General features: G+C 37.3%; 1 protein-coding gene across 2 annotated transcripts in view; it reads left to right on the plus strand.

The window, feature by feature from the left end:
- The window catches only part of LOC126354287 (protein RRP5 homolog), a 172,636-nt gene that overhangs the window by 130,898 nt on the left and 26,329 nt on the right, over positions 1–15,409 (plus strand). For both annotated transcript variants that reach the window (XM_050003831.1, XM_050003832.1), the window contains 2 exons: positions 5,584–6,280; positions 8,343–8,546. In XM_050003831.1, coding sequence (XP_049859788.1) covers positions 5,584–6,280; positions 8,343–8,546 — 901 coding nt within the window. The remainder of the gene's footprint in view (positions 1–5,583; positions 6,281–8,342; positions 8,547–15,409) is intronic.

Below are 15,409 nucleotides of genomic sequence, written 5' to 3' on the forward strand. Positions count from 1 at the left end.
CAGAAACTAAGTTTAAGTTCACTGACAAGATCCTTGCTATCAAATGGTGCGATAAGAGAGAGGTGTGCATGTTAACCACAAGTCACACAACACAAATGGTTGAAACAGAAAAGACTGACAGAAATAGTGGCGAAAAAATAAAGAAACCACAATGTATTTTAGATTACAATTTGACTATGGGTGCAGTTGACCATTGTGACATTTAACTGAGCTCAGTGGTATCAGTGCGCGAAGACTGTGAAATGGTACAAGAAATATTTTTTTCAAATTCTGAATTTATGCATTCTAAATGCTCATGCTCTGCACTGGTCAGTAACAGGGCGAAAAATGGCACTAGCAGATTTTCACTTCTCTCTCGTGAGGGAGATCGTAGAAAAATATGCTACAGAACAGAAAAATGCTGGTAAGGGAAGGTGCTGTAATGACAAGAATCCTCTGTGATTCATGGGAAGACATGAGCATTACTAATCATTGGGAATTAAATCTGAGAAAATTTATTGACACTTCTGAATGAATTAGTAAAAAAGGCAAAAAAGGTAAAAAAAAAAAAACTATATTTAACTTTGCCAGTGCCGGTCCAAAACTCGTATTGAAAAGAACTTTGGGAAATAGGTGCAACAGGTGTAAAATTATTCAAACAGTGCATGCCTTCTTCGTATGTAGCAGTTTGCTGGCAAATAAATGTACTTGGTGATTGAGATGACGCAATATCTGTACTGTGCTAAATGTAAATACGCCAAGTACATTGCACCAGTATAGCAAAACCCATATAATAATCTGTGTACGATACATTTAAATTATTAACATATAACATAGACAGTTATATTCTTTTATACTTAGTAGTACAAATATAAATTACATTCCACCTACTTGTATAAAATCTGTTTCCCATATCTGATTTCAAACGCCTTTGATCAACAAGGAATAACATGCCAAAATTTAAAAAAAACTCTGTTCTCAGTGCAATTTTTCTTGCTTCTTTGCTGCTGTTGTTCACCAACATTTGAAATTAAACTCACTTTTCTGGGGAGGGTGGGGGGCTTAAAATTGTTTTTTCGAATGAGGCTGTCTTTGAAGCATTAATAGAAAACGATATTTGTAAAAGAAGTATCGAATATACTTTGCTTTCATCTTTTCATAAAAATCAACATATTTTCGACTAATTTGTAGATTATTGGAAAATAGTAGAGGAATAAAAAATTTTATTCCACAACTTTGTGCTATCAGTCTATTGCACTCTAAATTTCATTTTCATTGTGTGTTCACTCTACTAGATATGCGAATCCAAAGGTTACATTGTTTACAGGCCTGATTTTTGCACCCAACTTTCATTCCAATTATACTGCTTGGAATGTTTTACAGAACATAGATTTTTAGCAATATCAGATTGCAAGTACCACATTTTTACTTTTTACAAAATCTTCAAATTTGTGCTTACTTTATTCAGTACTGGAAAGTGCTACTCAAATGAAACTTTGTATTTGAGAACCTTGTGATGTTAGGTTAGTACATGCCAAGTTTCACGTTTGTCATACTATTAGTCCAGGAGATGCAAGAAACCAAACTTCGAATTTTTTTTCGGGCACATATTTTTTTGGCCGATTTAACCTACAATTTTCTGGCTCAATATGGCTCATAAAATCTTTTCATTGTTGTTCTTAAGAGAGCGCATAAAGTTGTACATGACGGCCATATTTCATTTTTTTACAAGAACTATTGCCCGAGATATTACAGCTCCAAGTTGCCAAAAATTCACACTGGCTCTGCACAAGTCATAATGAGTCCACAACTATTCAGCACAGATCAGGTCACTCCAGTCACGGCGGTGGCTCCGAGGGACAGGCACTTAGTGCAGGTAGCCGGATTATGCTGCAGGCCGCAGCGCCTCAGGCAGCAAGCAGATGGTGCTCCTCCAGCAGTCAAAGGTTCAAAGGTCACTTTTTTATGTTTTTCTTGAATAATGCAAGCACTCGGCTTCTGTTAAAAATGTTTCCCAGTAAAAAATTAAACATCAAATTTACTTCGAAAAAGAGCCTTCTCATTTTTTCTCTACAACTAATAATCTGTGCATTGCAGAGGGCGGAAAAATCACAAATTATAAAATATAGTGTTTTAATGGTATAAAACTGGTTTAGGGCCCACTAAGAAAAAACAGAAAATCTACATTATTAGTTACAAATCAAACAATAGAAAATCCAGGATAGAATGTAACAATATTATGAAAAGGAAAGTTGTCACACACCATATAGCGCAGGTGCTGACCCGCATATAGGCACAACTAAAAGACTGTCACAAATTTAGCTTTCAGCCAGTAAGGCCTTCATCAAAAATAGATGACGCACACATGCACACATGCATGCACCACTGCCATCTCAGGCAACTGGCGGTGTGTTTTTTTCTGATGGCATTACTAGAATGAGATTTTCACTCTGCAGCGAAGTGTGGGATGATATGAAACTTCCTCGGTCCGGCACACAGTTTTAATCTGCCAGCAAGTTTCCAAGGCATTAATGGCCGAAAGCTTTATTTGTGACAGTCTTTTCGTTGCGCCTATCTGCGACTCAGCTTTTCTGCTACGTGATGAGTGGCAACTTTCCGTTTCATAATATTGTTAGTAATTATAAAATAACATCTCGAATGGGTACATTTCCAAAATCAAAAGTTACATCATCATTGTCATCATCTTGCAGGTTGAGTTATGGTGCACTATTCCTAAGCATACTGTGGCACATGCTATGGAACATTTAATACCAATTTTTCGGTATCAGCATTGCCCCCACATCCAGTAGAACATCTGCAAAAGTTATTGTTGAGTATTGCTTTGGGTGCTACTGGGTCTTCTGTTGTCATGGGTAGAGCAACCCATCCTCCCCTCAGCTCCATCCCCACTCGGTTTGTGGCCGGGGATTATTGAGCCATTGTTGTATCTATAAATAAGTAACCAAACACCTGCAAGTAACAATAAATGGTTTTTAAAAAGCATTTGTATAAAACAGAAAATTAATACCACCTGTAAATAAACTCTAAAAGAGAGCTGCTGTGGGGATCCAGTGGTTGACAGCAGTGAGGTGAGATCTGGATTTGTTTTTGTTGATTCTTTTAAGAATGGAGCATACAGGAGTTAATTCAGATCTCACTGATGTTCAGGCACTTGGTGAATTTCCAGAAAAATTTTCTCACCAGGCTGTACAATCTTCTCTGCCATTGTCGAGGACTTAGTGAAGTTGTCAGATATTGTCTTCCTTTGTGTAGGAATTTTACTGAACAGCTTAACCATTCCTCCTTTGCTTTCATCCTCAGGGTTTCCACTTCTAGGTGCTGAGCGTACAAAGAACTCTTTAAAGCAGTACTCGTGATATCTTTCACGTTCAACGTGTATATCCCCAACAGAGAGATATATCTTCAGATGATATCTTCCCATTCATCCTTCCTCTCTTCTGCACAAACTGTAATTAATGATTGTAATTGAAGGATCAAACACTTTGAAACTTTTGCCAACATATTTGGATTTTTTTCTTCTGTTTATCAAAAATTCATCAGCAATAGCTTCTGCACAAATCAGATAGCTAGTTTTAAAATCAAATTTCCATTCAGATGATTTGCAAATGTTTGATGCCAGCTGATGTTGAAGGCCATTCCTCTGAAACAGCCTCTCTTAGAAATCTTTTAATTGACTTAGCTCAAGTGCATGCTATCCTGTAAGATGCATGAACAACACAGCATCTTCTGTTTCTGACACTATCAGCTATCCCATCTTTTCTCAAATACCTGCCATTTATCAAGCCACGTATTCCTTTCTCACTAGCATTGCATAGGCCACTGACAATTCTCACAGATTAAAAATGTCTCAGCCCTTGTTTATAGGAACTCTCTTAATCACAGTAAATAAGTTCTCACTTAATAAACTGAAAGTCTCTCCACTATTTAAACATGAGTACAGTGAAGTTGGTAAACAATTTTTGATGTTCTGAGTAACAGTCATACTATAATTTTTAAAGGAACACACTGCCATTTCACTGATTTGTCGTTTATTTGATTATGACCCAGGTTTCAGCCTTTTATGCCATTTTCAAGTGACTGAGTGACTCAGTCACTTGAATTGAAAATGGCATAAAAGGTCAAAACCTGGGTTGTAATTAAATAAACGACAATACATTCAAATGACAGTGTGCTCATTTTAAAAACAGTGAAGTTATTTTGTGTATTGACATGTGAGAATTGAACAGAGAATGCTGTGGAGGGTACAGTCAATTATTTTGCATGTAAAGTGAAGAGCGGAACTGACCTTTCCCCAAGGAAACAACAACATTCTTATAGAATGACTAACAATCGATTACCCTACAAGCAGTGCAAGGTGGTGTGTGGAGTTGTATGTGGATTCTCTTTGTATGTGTAGTTTTATTAACTAATATCTGTATCCTGTTTGGTGTTAACACATTTTGTGGAAAGTAAATGCATCCCAGAAATGTCTGCACACAATGTATTTTTTAGAAAATGATCACTCCCAAGGTGTGTTTGTGCACTGTGTCACCAGTGACTTACAAGATGTGTTGCAGCTGGGTTGGTACAATTGTGAAACAGCATGTAATTGTTTTTTATGACTCAGTGATGTAGAGATAGTGAGAACACACTAGCTCCCTCTTCACTTTGCAGACACGCAAATGAGCCCATTGTGTTGACTTACCTTCTCTCACTCTTCTACCCTCCACCACTGCTCCCTCCCACTGCCACAGTCACATATCCAGAACACAATTTATCCTTTAATACTGCTCTACAGTATGTACGCATGGTACAGTCATTTAATATTTGGTCTAAACCCAGTCTGTTTAACAATAAAGATTAATTTTATACCAGTAAAATATTGTTTTTAATAATTTGCAGTTTTTTCCATTCCTCTACAATGCAGAAACTATTGCTTCTAGAGAAACAATGAAATGCAAGAAACTTGATGTAGTTTAATTTTATACTGGGACCTAGGGTTTTCAAGTTACTCGAGAAAAATGTAAAAAAGTGACCTTTAAATACTCGGCCACCTCAACGTTCTCATCCCACAGCTGAGGATTTTTAGTATGTTGTTCATGACACTCCTCCCTACCACTACACAAAAATTTATAACTACATGAATTTCCCCCTCCTTTTCGCCCTTTTATGGTCTTCATTGACAAGACTGTAGTGAAAAAATGCTTGTTTGGGAAGATTTCAATATTCTTTGTTTATCAGTAACCAGTTACAGTAGAACAGCTTTCATTGTGAAATAAAGCGATGATTTACAGTAAAATTCTTGAATTTCAGCACTACTATTAAAGATGAAAGACATTAAATTGAGGTAGCGTTATTTTGAGGGACTTTTTAATAAAATGGTTTTCATTTTGTCAAAAACTTTAGGTGGGAACTTTTTTGCTGTAAGATGTGTCGAACATGAACTTTTAATGGTGACTGAAAGTTTTTTATATTAGCTATTTTTCAGCTATCTCTAATTTTGATTTTTCAGCTATCTCTAATTTTGGATTGTTTTTAGTTGTACATAGTTATTTGCTGAGTTTTTTGAAAAAATGTATTTTCATACTTTTTTTTTTTTCCTAGTGTTGAAAATGATCTCATCATTGCCCTGCCAAAAACTTATGTAACAAAGCCACAACTTCTGAAAAAAACAAATATGTTATACCATGACATGCTGGTGGCTACAAATTCTGGTACTGAAAATAAATCTGAAATTGTATCAGTGGACATTATGGAAGGGTCTGATGTTGACAAGAAACATCTTCTGATAGAAGACGTTGGAATCAAAAAGGAATTGGAGAGCAGTGGAGTTGATGCAGGTGCCACCGATATTAACAGTGACAAAAGGCAAAAAAACGGAAAGAGGAAAATTTCAGAGACAGAACAGCAATGCAGTCTCCTTGACAGTCATGGAAGTAAAAGCATAGCAACACTGAGTAAGGTGAAGGAAGCCACTACTAAGAAAAACAATGAGACTTCTCCTCCCAAAAGAAAATTACAGGTGCCTCACAGCAGTTTTAAGGAGGAAACTGATAGTGAGTGTGTCCATCCTGATGAATCTCATCTTCAAGACTCAGTCAGTGGTTGTCCAGAGTTTCCACTGTCCCCAAAGAAGAAATTAAAACATTCCTCTTTTCACACAGATTGTACTGGAACTGAAGTCAAACCCTTGGGCTCAGGCACTACATTTATTTGGAATGCTGATCCATCCATGTTACCAGCTGTAAGAGTTGTTCAGGCACAGAATGAGAGTTCCAGTGATGAGGGTGATGACCAAGAAGTGAGTAGCGCTACTTCAAGTCTGTAGAATTGTGCTTTATGTGCTGTTTTCTTGATGAACCACAATTGCTCATTTACAAATTCCTTATTTTCTTAACAATATGTATAGGATATATGATGAGCCAAATGCATGTAGATTCAATTCAGCCAAGTTAGTACATTGTATACTTCAGCAGAAAATGTGAAATGAGTTACTTGCACTGTAGCCACTTCATTCATTATTCCAGGGATTGCAGCAGCATCTGTTCTAAGTTCTGACATGCTTTTAATCTGAAATCAACATCAGAAAAAATAAGATGGCAGAAATTAACAAATTAGGTCTTATTGTTAAATAATATTAATTATAATACAAGCAGAAAAGATATATGGTAGATACGAAGCACATTATTTTAGCTGTTGTTGTTGTTGTTGTGGTCTTCAGTCCTGAGACTGGTTTGATGCAGCTCTCCATGCTACTCTATCCTGTGCAAGCTTCTTCATCTCCCAGTACCTACTGCAAACGACATCCTTCTGAATCTGCTTAGTATATTCATCTCTTGGTCTCCCTCTACGATTTTTACCCTCCATGCTGCCCTCCAATACTAAATTGGTGATCCCTCGATGTCTCAGAACATGCCCTACTAAACGATCCCTTCTTCTAGTCAAGTTGTGCCACAAGCTCCTCTTCTCCCCAATTCTATTCAATACCTCCTCATTAACTATGTGATCTGCCCATCTAATCTTCAGCATTCTTCTATAGCACCACATTTCAAAAGCTTCTATTCTCTTCTTGTCTAAGCTATTTATCGTCCACGTTTCACTTCCATACATGGCTACACTCCATACAAATACTTTCAGAAACGACTTCCTGACATTTAAATTTATACTCGATGTTAACAGATTTTTCTTCTTCAGAAACGCTTTCCTTGACATTGCCAGTCTACATTTTATATCTCCTCTACTTTGACCATCATCAGTTATTTTGCTCCCCAAATAGCAAAATTCCTTTACTACTTCAAGTGTCTCATTTCCTAATCTAATTCCCTCAGCATCACTCGACTTAATTCTACTACATTCCGTTATCCTAATTTTGCTTTTCTACATCTACAAATTTCTCTTCTTCAGAAACGCTTTCCTTGCTGTTGCCAGTCTACATTTTACATCCTCTCTTCTTCGACCATCACCAGTTATTTTGCTCCCCAAATAGCAAAACTCCTTTACTACTTTAAGTGTCTCATTTCCTAATCTAATTCCCTCAGCATCACCAGACTTAATTGGACTACATTCCATTATCCTCGTTTTGCTTTTGTTGATGTTCATCTTATATACTCCTCTCAAGACACTGTCCATTCCATTCAACTGCTCTTCCAAGTCCTTTGCTGTCTCTGACAGAATTACAATGTCATCGGCAAATCTCTAAATTTTTATTTCTTCTCCATGGATTTTAATACCTACTCCGAATTTTTCTTTTGTTTCCTTTACTGCTTGCTCAATATACAGATTGAATAACATCGGTGAGAGGCTACAACCCTGTCTCACTCCCTTCCCAACCACTGCTTCCCTTTGATGTCCCTTGACTCTTATAACTGCCATCTGGTTTCTGTACAAATTGTAAATAGCCTTTCGCTCCCTGTATTTTACCCCTGCCACCTTTAGAATTTGAAAAACTGAAATTAGTATCACATGCCTCTTAATTTTGCATAATTTTACATATTATATCTACACATCTTTTGAGCTGAATAGAAGGCTGGAATCAACTTACAGCACCAATTGCACTTCCGTTCTTGATCATTGTGACTGGTGTTCACTGCCAAGATTAATTTCCAGTGATTATGAGTCTGTTGTTTGCTCCTGTGATAGACTCATAACCACTTGAAAATGGCCTTGGTGTCTGAAACCATACATGGTGGTCGAAAGTAAAAGTGCAACTGTTGCCATTATTTGATTCCAAGTAATTATTACATTTGCAGAACCTGAGTAGATGGTTTTACCTTCTTATTAATCATATCATATCATATCATAGAGTTATTGAATATTCTAAATATCTCATTACCATTGGTCCACTGTAATATTTTGCTGTTCAGGTTATTAGTAAAAAGCGGAAAAAAATGTCAGCAGCTGAACGACGTGAGCTAGCTCGTCAGGAAGAGGAGAAGCTACGAGAAGCAGAACGACGTCTTGCTGATTCGCAACTTGTACCACAGTCTGCAGATGACTTTGACCGTCTTGTTCTAGCTTCACCCAACAGCTCCATGTGCTGGATCAAATACATGGCATTCCATTTACAGGTAACACATGGTTTTTATACATCCAGTCATTATACACACACATTACTGGTGGTAGTCTGGTTTTCGGTTATAGTCTTCCTGTAATATCCTCTGTAAGTTCATTCCTTTTTCCTTTATTTTAGCCTAGACAATAAACCAGTCAGTCAGTAGTTAGTTACTTGTTCCAGACAACACATTCATGATAAACATATTGATCTGGAATATAGTAGTGCATCAAATGTTGAAGTTGCTCTACAGATTTGTAATTGACTACTTAGTTATATTTTTCAGAATTATGGAACTGTTAACGATAAACAGCATTACCCAGTGTTTGAAAATTCCTTTGCTCTCTACCAAGAATTTCATTTCTGTGGCTCAATGGCTTAGTGGGCAGTTGCTAAATCAAAGGCCAGGGATTTGATCCCTAATAGGTCATAGAATTTTTCATCGCTTTTATGGGTTGTGGGAGTGATTTTTTTAAAGTGGAAAATGCCAAGGTGTTGCATGGATTGGAAAACACATTAAACTCTAAATCCCATACAGCTTGGTGCACAAGTTCATTTAAAGGTCAGAGGAAATCAAGGTCGTAGCACATACATTAGGACCGTACTGAGTGTCAATCAGTGTGGTGTTCAAACAACCTTTGAATTGATATGAGCTTTTCACTTATTGACTGAGTCTTACAGTTGTGCATTTCATCCTTTTTTGTGCCGTTGATAGAGTACATTGAAGATCACTTCTTCCTCCTAGTAATTTATTCATAACAGTCATTTTTGCTTATATAATGAGCTACCACACAATATTATACCATGTGATACCAAAGAATTAAAAAATGCAAAATGTCTTAAATTACTGATTTCAATGTCTTTGAAGTTGCTAATTATTCTTACAGCAAATGAACTTCTTCATTATTCCTTGTTGCTCCAGTAGATTAACAGAAGTGTGGTGGTATTGATTGTGCAAAACTGGATGAGATTTGCAAAGCTAACCCATTTTTGCAAAACCAAACAACTTTAACAAAATGTTGATGCTTTGTTACTTACCTTGACATCAGTATTGTTATATACAAAAAGGACTAACTTTGTTGCCTATTTCAAATAAAATACTAGAACAAGGACAGTAGTGGATCCATAACAGAGCACTGTGAAATCTCCATTATAACTTCTCCCTGTTAATGTCCTGTGGTATTCCCCTTAACTATTTGAAGTGAATTTTGTTACTTTGGGTATCCTGTTTTTTGAATAAAATTATAAGATTACCAGAATCAAATGATTTTGGTAAGTCACATATAATTCTAACTGGCAATACTTTCTCATTTAAAAATGTTATATTGTGCTCACTGAATGTGCTAGTTGTTGTGGTAGAGCAATTGCTTTGAAATGAAAATTGAAATTTTCCATTTATTTCTTCATTGCAGTTATCAGGTGCAACCCTTGATTAAGATACTCACAAAGAATTTTGTATTATGATGTGAGGTGAGATTAACTGGTGAAATCTGTGGAGTCATACTCCCTCTTTTTGTATCTAGTACTCCATACACCACCCTTGGTACACAACTCATCATCAAACAAAATTAATGTAGATTGTGCATAGAAATAGAACACATTTAGAAATAACAGTAATTAAAATCCCTATCCAGTTTCATGTTCCCCCCCTCCCCCCCATAAATTGCTTAAAGCAAACACTGGGATGGCTTCTTTGAAAAGGACAAAACCAAGGTTCCTCCCTGTCCTTCCCAAATCTACATCTACACTCTGGAAACTACCGTGAAGTGCATGGCAGAGGGTACATCCCATTGGACCTGTTATTACGGTTTCTTCTCATTCCATTCATGTGTGGAGTGTGGGAAGAATGATTGTTTAAATGCTTCTGTGCATACTGTAATTATTCTAATCTTACCCTCATGATCCTTATGTGAGCAGCTTGTAGGTCACCATGTGAAGTTGGTTCTTGAAGCTTTGTTAATAGAATTTCTCAGGATAGTGTATGCCTTCTTCGAGAGTCTGCCACTTCAGTTCCTTCCATATATCTGTGACACTCTCCCATGATACAACAAATCTGTGACCATTCTAGCTGCCCTTCTCTGTATACATTCAATATCCCCCGCTAGTCCTATTTGGTATGGGTTGCACACACTTGAGCAGTATTCTAGGATGGGTTGCATGAGTGGTTTGTAAACAATCTTCTGCGTAGACTGAATACACTTCCCCAGTATTCTACCGATAAACCAATATCTACCACCTGCTTAACCCATGACTGAACCTATGTAGTCATTCTATTTCATATCCCTACGAAGTGTTCCATCCAGGTATTTGTATGAGTTGTCTGATTCCAACACTGACTCAGTGAATATTATAGTCTTAGGATACAACTTTTAAAAAAGTGCATAGTTTTACATTTCTCAACACTGAGAGCAAGTTGCTAATCTTTGCACCATTTTGAAGTCTTGTCAAGGTCTTACTGAACATTTATGCTGCTTCTTTCAGATGGTCTTCATTGCAGAAAAGTGCATCATCTGCAAAAAGCCTGACGTCACTATTAATATTGTCTGCAAGGTCATTAATATAAAACATAAACCTCAAGGGTCCCAACAACCTTCACAGTGGTACACCCAAAGTAACTTCTACATCTGACAGTGACTCTCTATCCAAGAAAACATGCTGTGTTTTCCATACTAAAAAATCCTCAATCCAGTCACAGACTTCTCTTGATACCTCATGTGGTCATATACTTTTGATAATTAGTGTAAGTGTGGTACTCAGTCAAATATTTTTCAGAAATCAAGAAATACTGCACCTACCCATTTCCCTTAATCCAAAGCTTTCAGTATGTCATGTGAGAATAGTGCAACTTCGGTTTTACATGATCCATGTTTTCGGAATCCCTGCTGGTTGGCATTGAGGAAGTCATTCTGTTCTAAATAGTTCGAAATACCTCAGAATATGTTCTAAGATTTTACAACAAAATGATGACAAGGATGTTGGATGGTAGTTTTGTGGGTCACTTCTACTACCCTTCTTGTAGACAGGTGTGACCTGTGCTTTCCTCCAATTATTGGGCATAATTTGTTGTTTTAGGGATCTATGATAGACTATATTTAAAATAGGGACTAACTCAGCTGCAAATTCAGTATAGAATCTGACAGGAATTCCATCAGGCCCTTGAGCTTTGTTCAGTTTTAACGATTTCAGCTGTTTCTCAACACCACTGGCACTAATACTTATTTCAGTTTTCTTTTCGGTGGCATGAAGATGAAAATGGGGTAATTCTCTTTGGTTTTTCCTTTCTAAAGGAACATTTTAAAATTATGCATTTCAGCTTTTGCTTTGCTGCCCTCAATTTCGGTTCTTTTCCCCTTTGCTAGGAACTGGACACTAACTTTGATGTCACCAACAGTTTTTGCATATGACCAGAATTATTTTAATTTTGTGAAAGATTATTTGAAAATATTCTGCTGTGGCAGTCATTGAAGGATTCACACATCTCTTGTGACAGTGAAACACATTTCATTCTGTTTCTCTTTATCTATAGCCCTGCACTTTGTTTTACACCTATTGTGCAGTAATCTCTGTTTCTTGGTAGATTTTAATTTCTTGTCTATTGTAACACCACCTTGATTTCCCATTTGCATATCCTTTCAATATACACTTAAATTTTCCCCAAAAATGTCACTGCTATCAATTTCAGATTTCAACCAGCTCTCTGTACCTAGTATTATGCTGTCACCTATGGGAGGCATTTCTTTTGACTTCAACACTGATACTTCTGGGTTTCATACAACTGTTGTTATGTAGATTGAATGGAGAATCGCCTAATCTAAAAAGCCCTTTAGTGCATCCCACACACAGTCATCTTACCTGAGTAGCCGCCTGTGATGATCTGTGGTGATTAGAGGGAGCCTACAGTTCCCAACCCAATGGCGCTAGTCCAGGGAGTTGCAGCTTAGCTTGTCACAGAATGTTCGAAGTCTCGAGGTCAGTCCTTCCACTCAAATCAGAACAAAAGGGCCACGATCAGTTCTGTGGGCAATGCCGCAAATTGTGAGTGTAATTGAAATCAGAGTATCAACTCTGTCTCTGGTGACCTCATCATTGATAAGATGTTGTGTTGATCTGTTATCTTCCTTACTTTTTCTTGATAGTACACTCCTTAATGACACACATATGTGATTTATGATTACATTTATACAATACAGTATTGAGTTGCTTATTGAGAGTACAAAGGAAGTTACATGCTCTGAGAGTGGCCAGAATCTGAGGTCCACCAATTTCAGTGAACTTCAACTTACTAGTCAGAGGGCACTGGAAAGTAATTCCTGTAAGGGAGAAAAGAGAGAAAAAAAACGTCGAATCTGATGATCCAGCATGTGCTTTGGACCAGGTGGAATTTATGCAACATTCAAAAATAAGAAAATTTTGTTAATATGTATCAGTCCCACAACCTAGTAGTTTCAATGAAGTTGAATAATAAATAATTCCAATCAATTGCACATAATTTGAGAAGGAAAATCCTTGCTAACTGGCATGATGGCCAAGTGATACAAGGCCTGAATTCAGATGATGGTGAACTCTTTAGTTTGAATCCATGCCTCTGAAAATTTCTGCTCCTTGGCAGTCTCAAAAGCTATGTCTAGATTTATTCAAAAAGATGTATCAGATTAAATTAATTTTTATGTAGTGGAATATGTGTTGGATGTGAATAATCTATGGAAACAGCAACTTGTAAAGTTTGCTAACAAAGCCATAAATGTTCAATGGTGTCACCCTCCAGCTGCCTGGGAAACACTGATTAATAGTCAGACTCATTCCACATATGGAACATCATGGCTACAGCTGTGATATGGTTTTGCATGTCAGCCAGAGCTGTTGGTAGAGGTTGTATGTAGAGTTTCTTTTGCAAAGTCTACAGGCCAAACTCATGATGTGAGATGAGGAGGACTTGGTGGCCACAATGTAAGAACCAAGTTTTCCTTTCCTGTATTTGTTTCTGTAGTTGAGAAGGGGATTGATTAAAAATGTTTTGGACATCAAGGTGTCCTTGGGTCAGAGTTCTATTATGTTGAAAAATGAAGTCTTGTGAGACTTCAATAGATTGAGGAAAAAACCATTGTTCCAGTATATTCAGATATATTCTTCTGATGACAATTCCCTCCACAAAAATCAGTTCCCCATAAACTTTGTTTTGTGATAGGTATAAAACATATTTAGCACTGCCGTGTCTCTCATGTTGCAACATTTCATCGGGATCTGCAGATTCCAAATGTGAACATCATATCTATTCGCCTCTCCACTAGGATGTTGTTCCTTCGTTCCTAGAAATTAAGTGTGAGAGAAGCATTTCTTACAGTATTTCCACAAAAATTAATAGACTTTTCTGTCTTATTCAGTAATAACCTGCATAAGTTGTCAGCAGTAGGGCCTGTATGGCAAAAAGTGTGGTTAAGGGATTTTTAGTTATTTACAAGCTCTATTTGTTTGACTTATTTGGACTATGCTCAAAACTTTCTTCAATGCATCTCATGTTCTCATTCAACATGTGGTCGGCCCATACTTTGTGCTTTGCAGAGACTCCCAGTTTGTTGAAATTGCTTAAAACAATGGCTTATACTTATGCTAGTTGATGGTTTGTTGCGGAATAGGAGACGTAATGTATGTCCCTCAACCTACAATTTTTTGAAAATGCTGTTTTAGTGGCCTAAACTGTTTCCGAGGAGATACTTTCAAATGTTCTCTGACTAATATGCTACAACTCACTAAAATCAATGGTCCAGCCTCTCGTTATATGTTTACATGCTGTAAGGGATGATCACAAAGTTTCTGTTTGAGGGTGTTGTTACAGTGTTGTAGCGTACCTCCGAAGCAGGTATTTAACTGGTGTGTAGGCAAGGGATTAATGTTTCATTCATATCTTTCTGATATGCATATGGTAAAAGCGGCAATGCAAACTATGGCAATGTTATTATCAAATGTGTTCATACAGGACCAATGTGCTGTTATTATTTTCTTGGCATCTGAAGGGAAAACACTGGTAGGCATCCATCGGAGAATGAAGGATGTGTTTGGGGCAGCATGTCTTTAAAAACAATTGTTCTGCAAAGGTGTGCCAAGGGATGCTCTGCTTCGTGATAATGCATGTCCCCATATTGTAAATGGTGTAAGACAGAAGTTAAGCCAACTCAACTGGGAGACATTTGAGCACCAACACTGCAGTCCCAATCTCTCCCCATGTGATTATCATGCTTTCAGTCCCTTGAAAAACGTTTTGAAGGGTCAACAATTCATGTCAGACAAGGATGTGCAGCAGACAATTACAGACCTCTTCATGCAACAGGACACAGTGTTTTACCAAATAGGTTTGTTCAATGTGATGCGTTGGTGGAGTGACTACCTCAATGCTTATGATGATTTTGCCTGTTTGGCATACCGATTCTGGACTGTATGTCCTTCAAACAGAAACTTTTTGATCACCCAATATATTATAAATTTGTACAATTTATATGTGCATAGTTTCTGTGTAATAAGCTGGACATACACCAAGGAGGTTGGCTTCCTAATTTACTCAGTTGACAGATTAGTTCTTTATTGTTGTTGTTGTTGTTGTTGTTGTTGTTGTCTTCAGTCCTGAGACTGGTTTGATGCAGCTCTCCATGCTACTCTATCCTGTGCAAGCTGCTTCATCTCCCAGTACCTACTGCAACCTACATCCTTCTGAATCTGCTTAGTGTACTCATCTCTCGGTCTCCCTCTACGATTTTTACCCTCCACGCTGCCCTCCAATGCTAAATTTGTGATCCCTTGATGCCTCAAAACATGTCCTACCAACCGATCCCTTCTTCTAGTCAAGTTGTGCCACAAACTTCTCTTCTCCCCAATCCTATTCAATAC

This window comes from Schistocerca gregaria, chromosome 3, assembly GCF_023897955.1.
Source record: "Schistocerca gregaria isolate iqSchGreg1 chromosome 3, iqSchGreg1.2, whole genome shotgun sequence".
Lineage (NCBI taxonomy): Eukaryota > Metazoa > Arthropoda > Insecta > Orthoptera > Acrididae > Schistocerca > Schistocerca gregaria.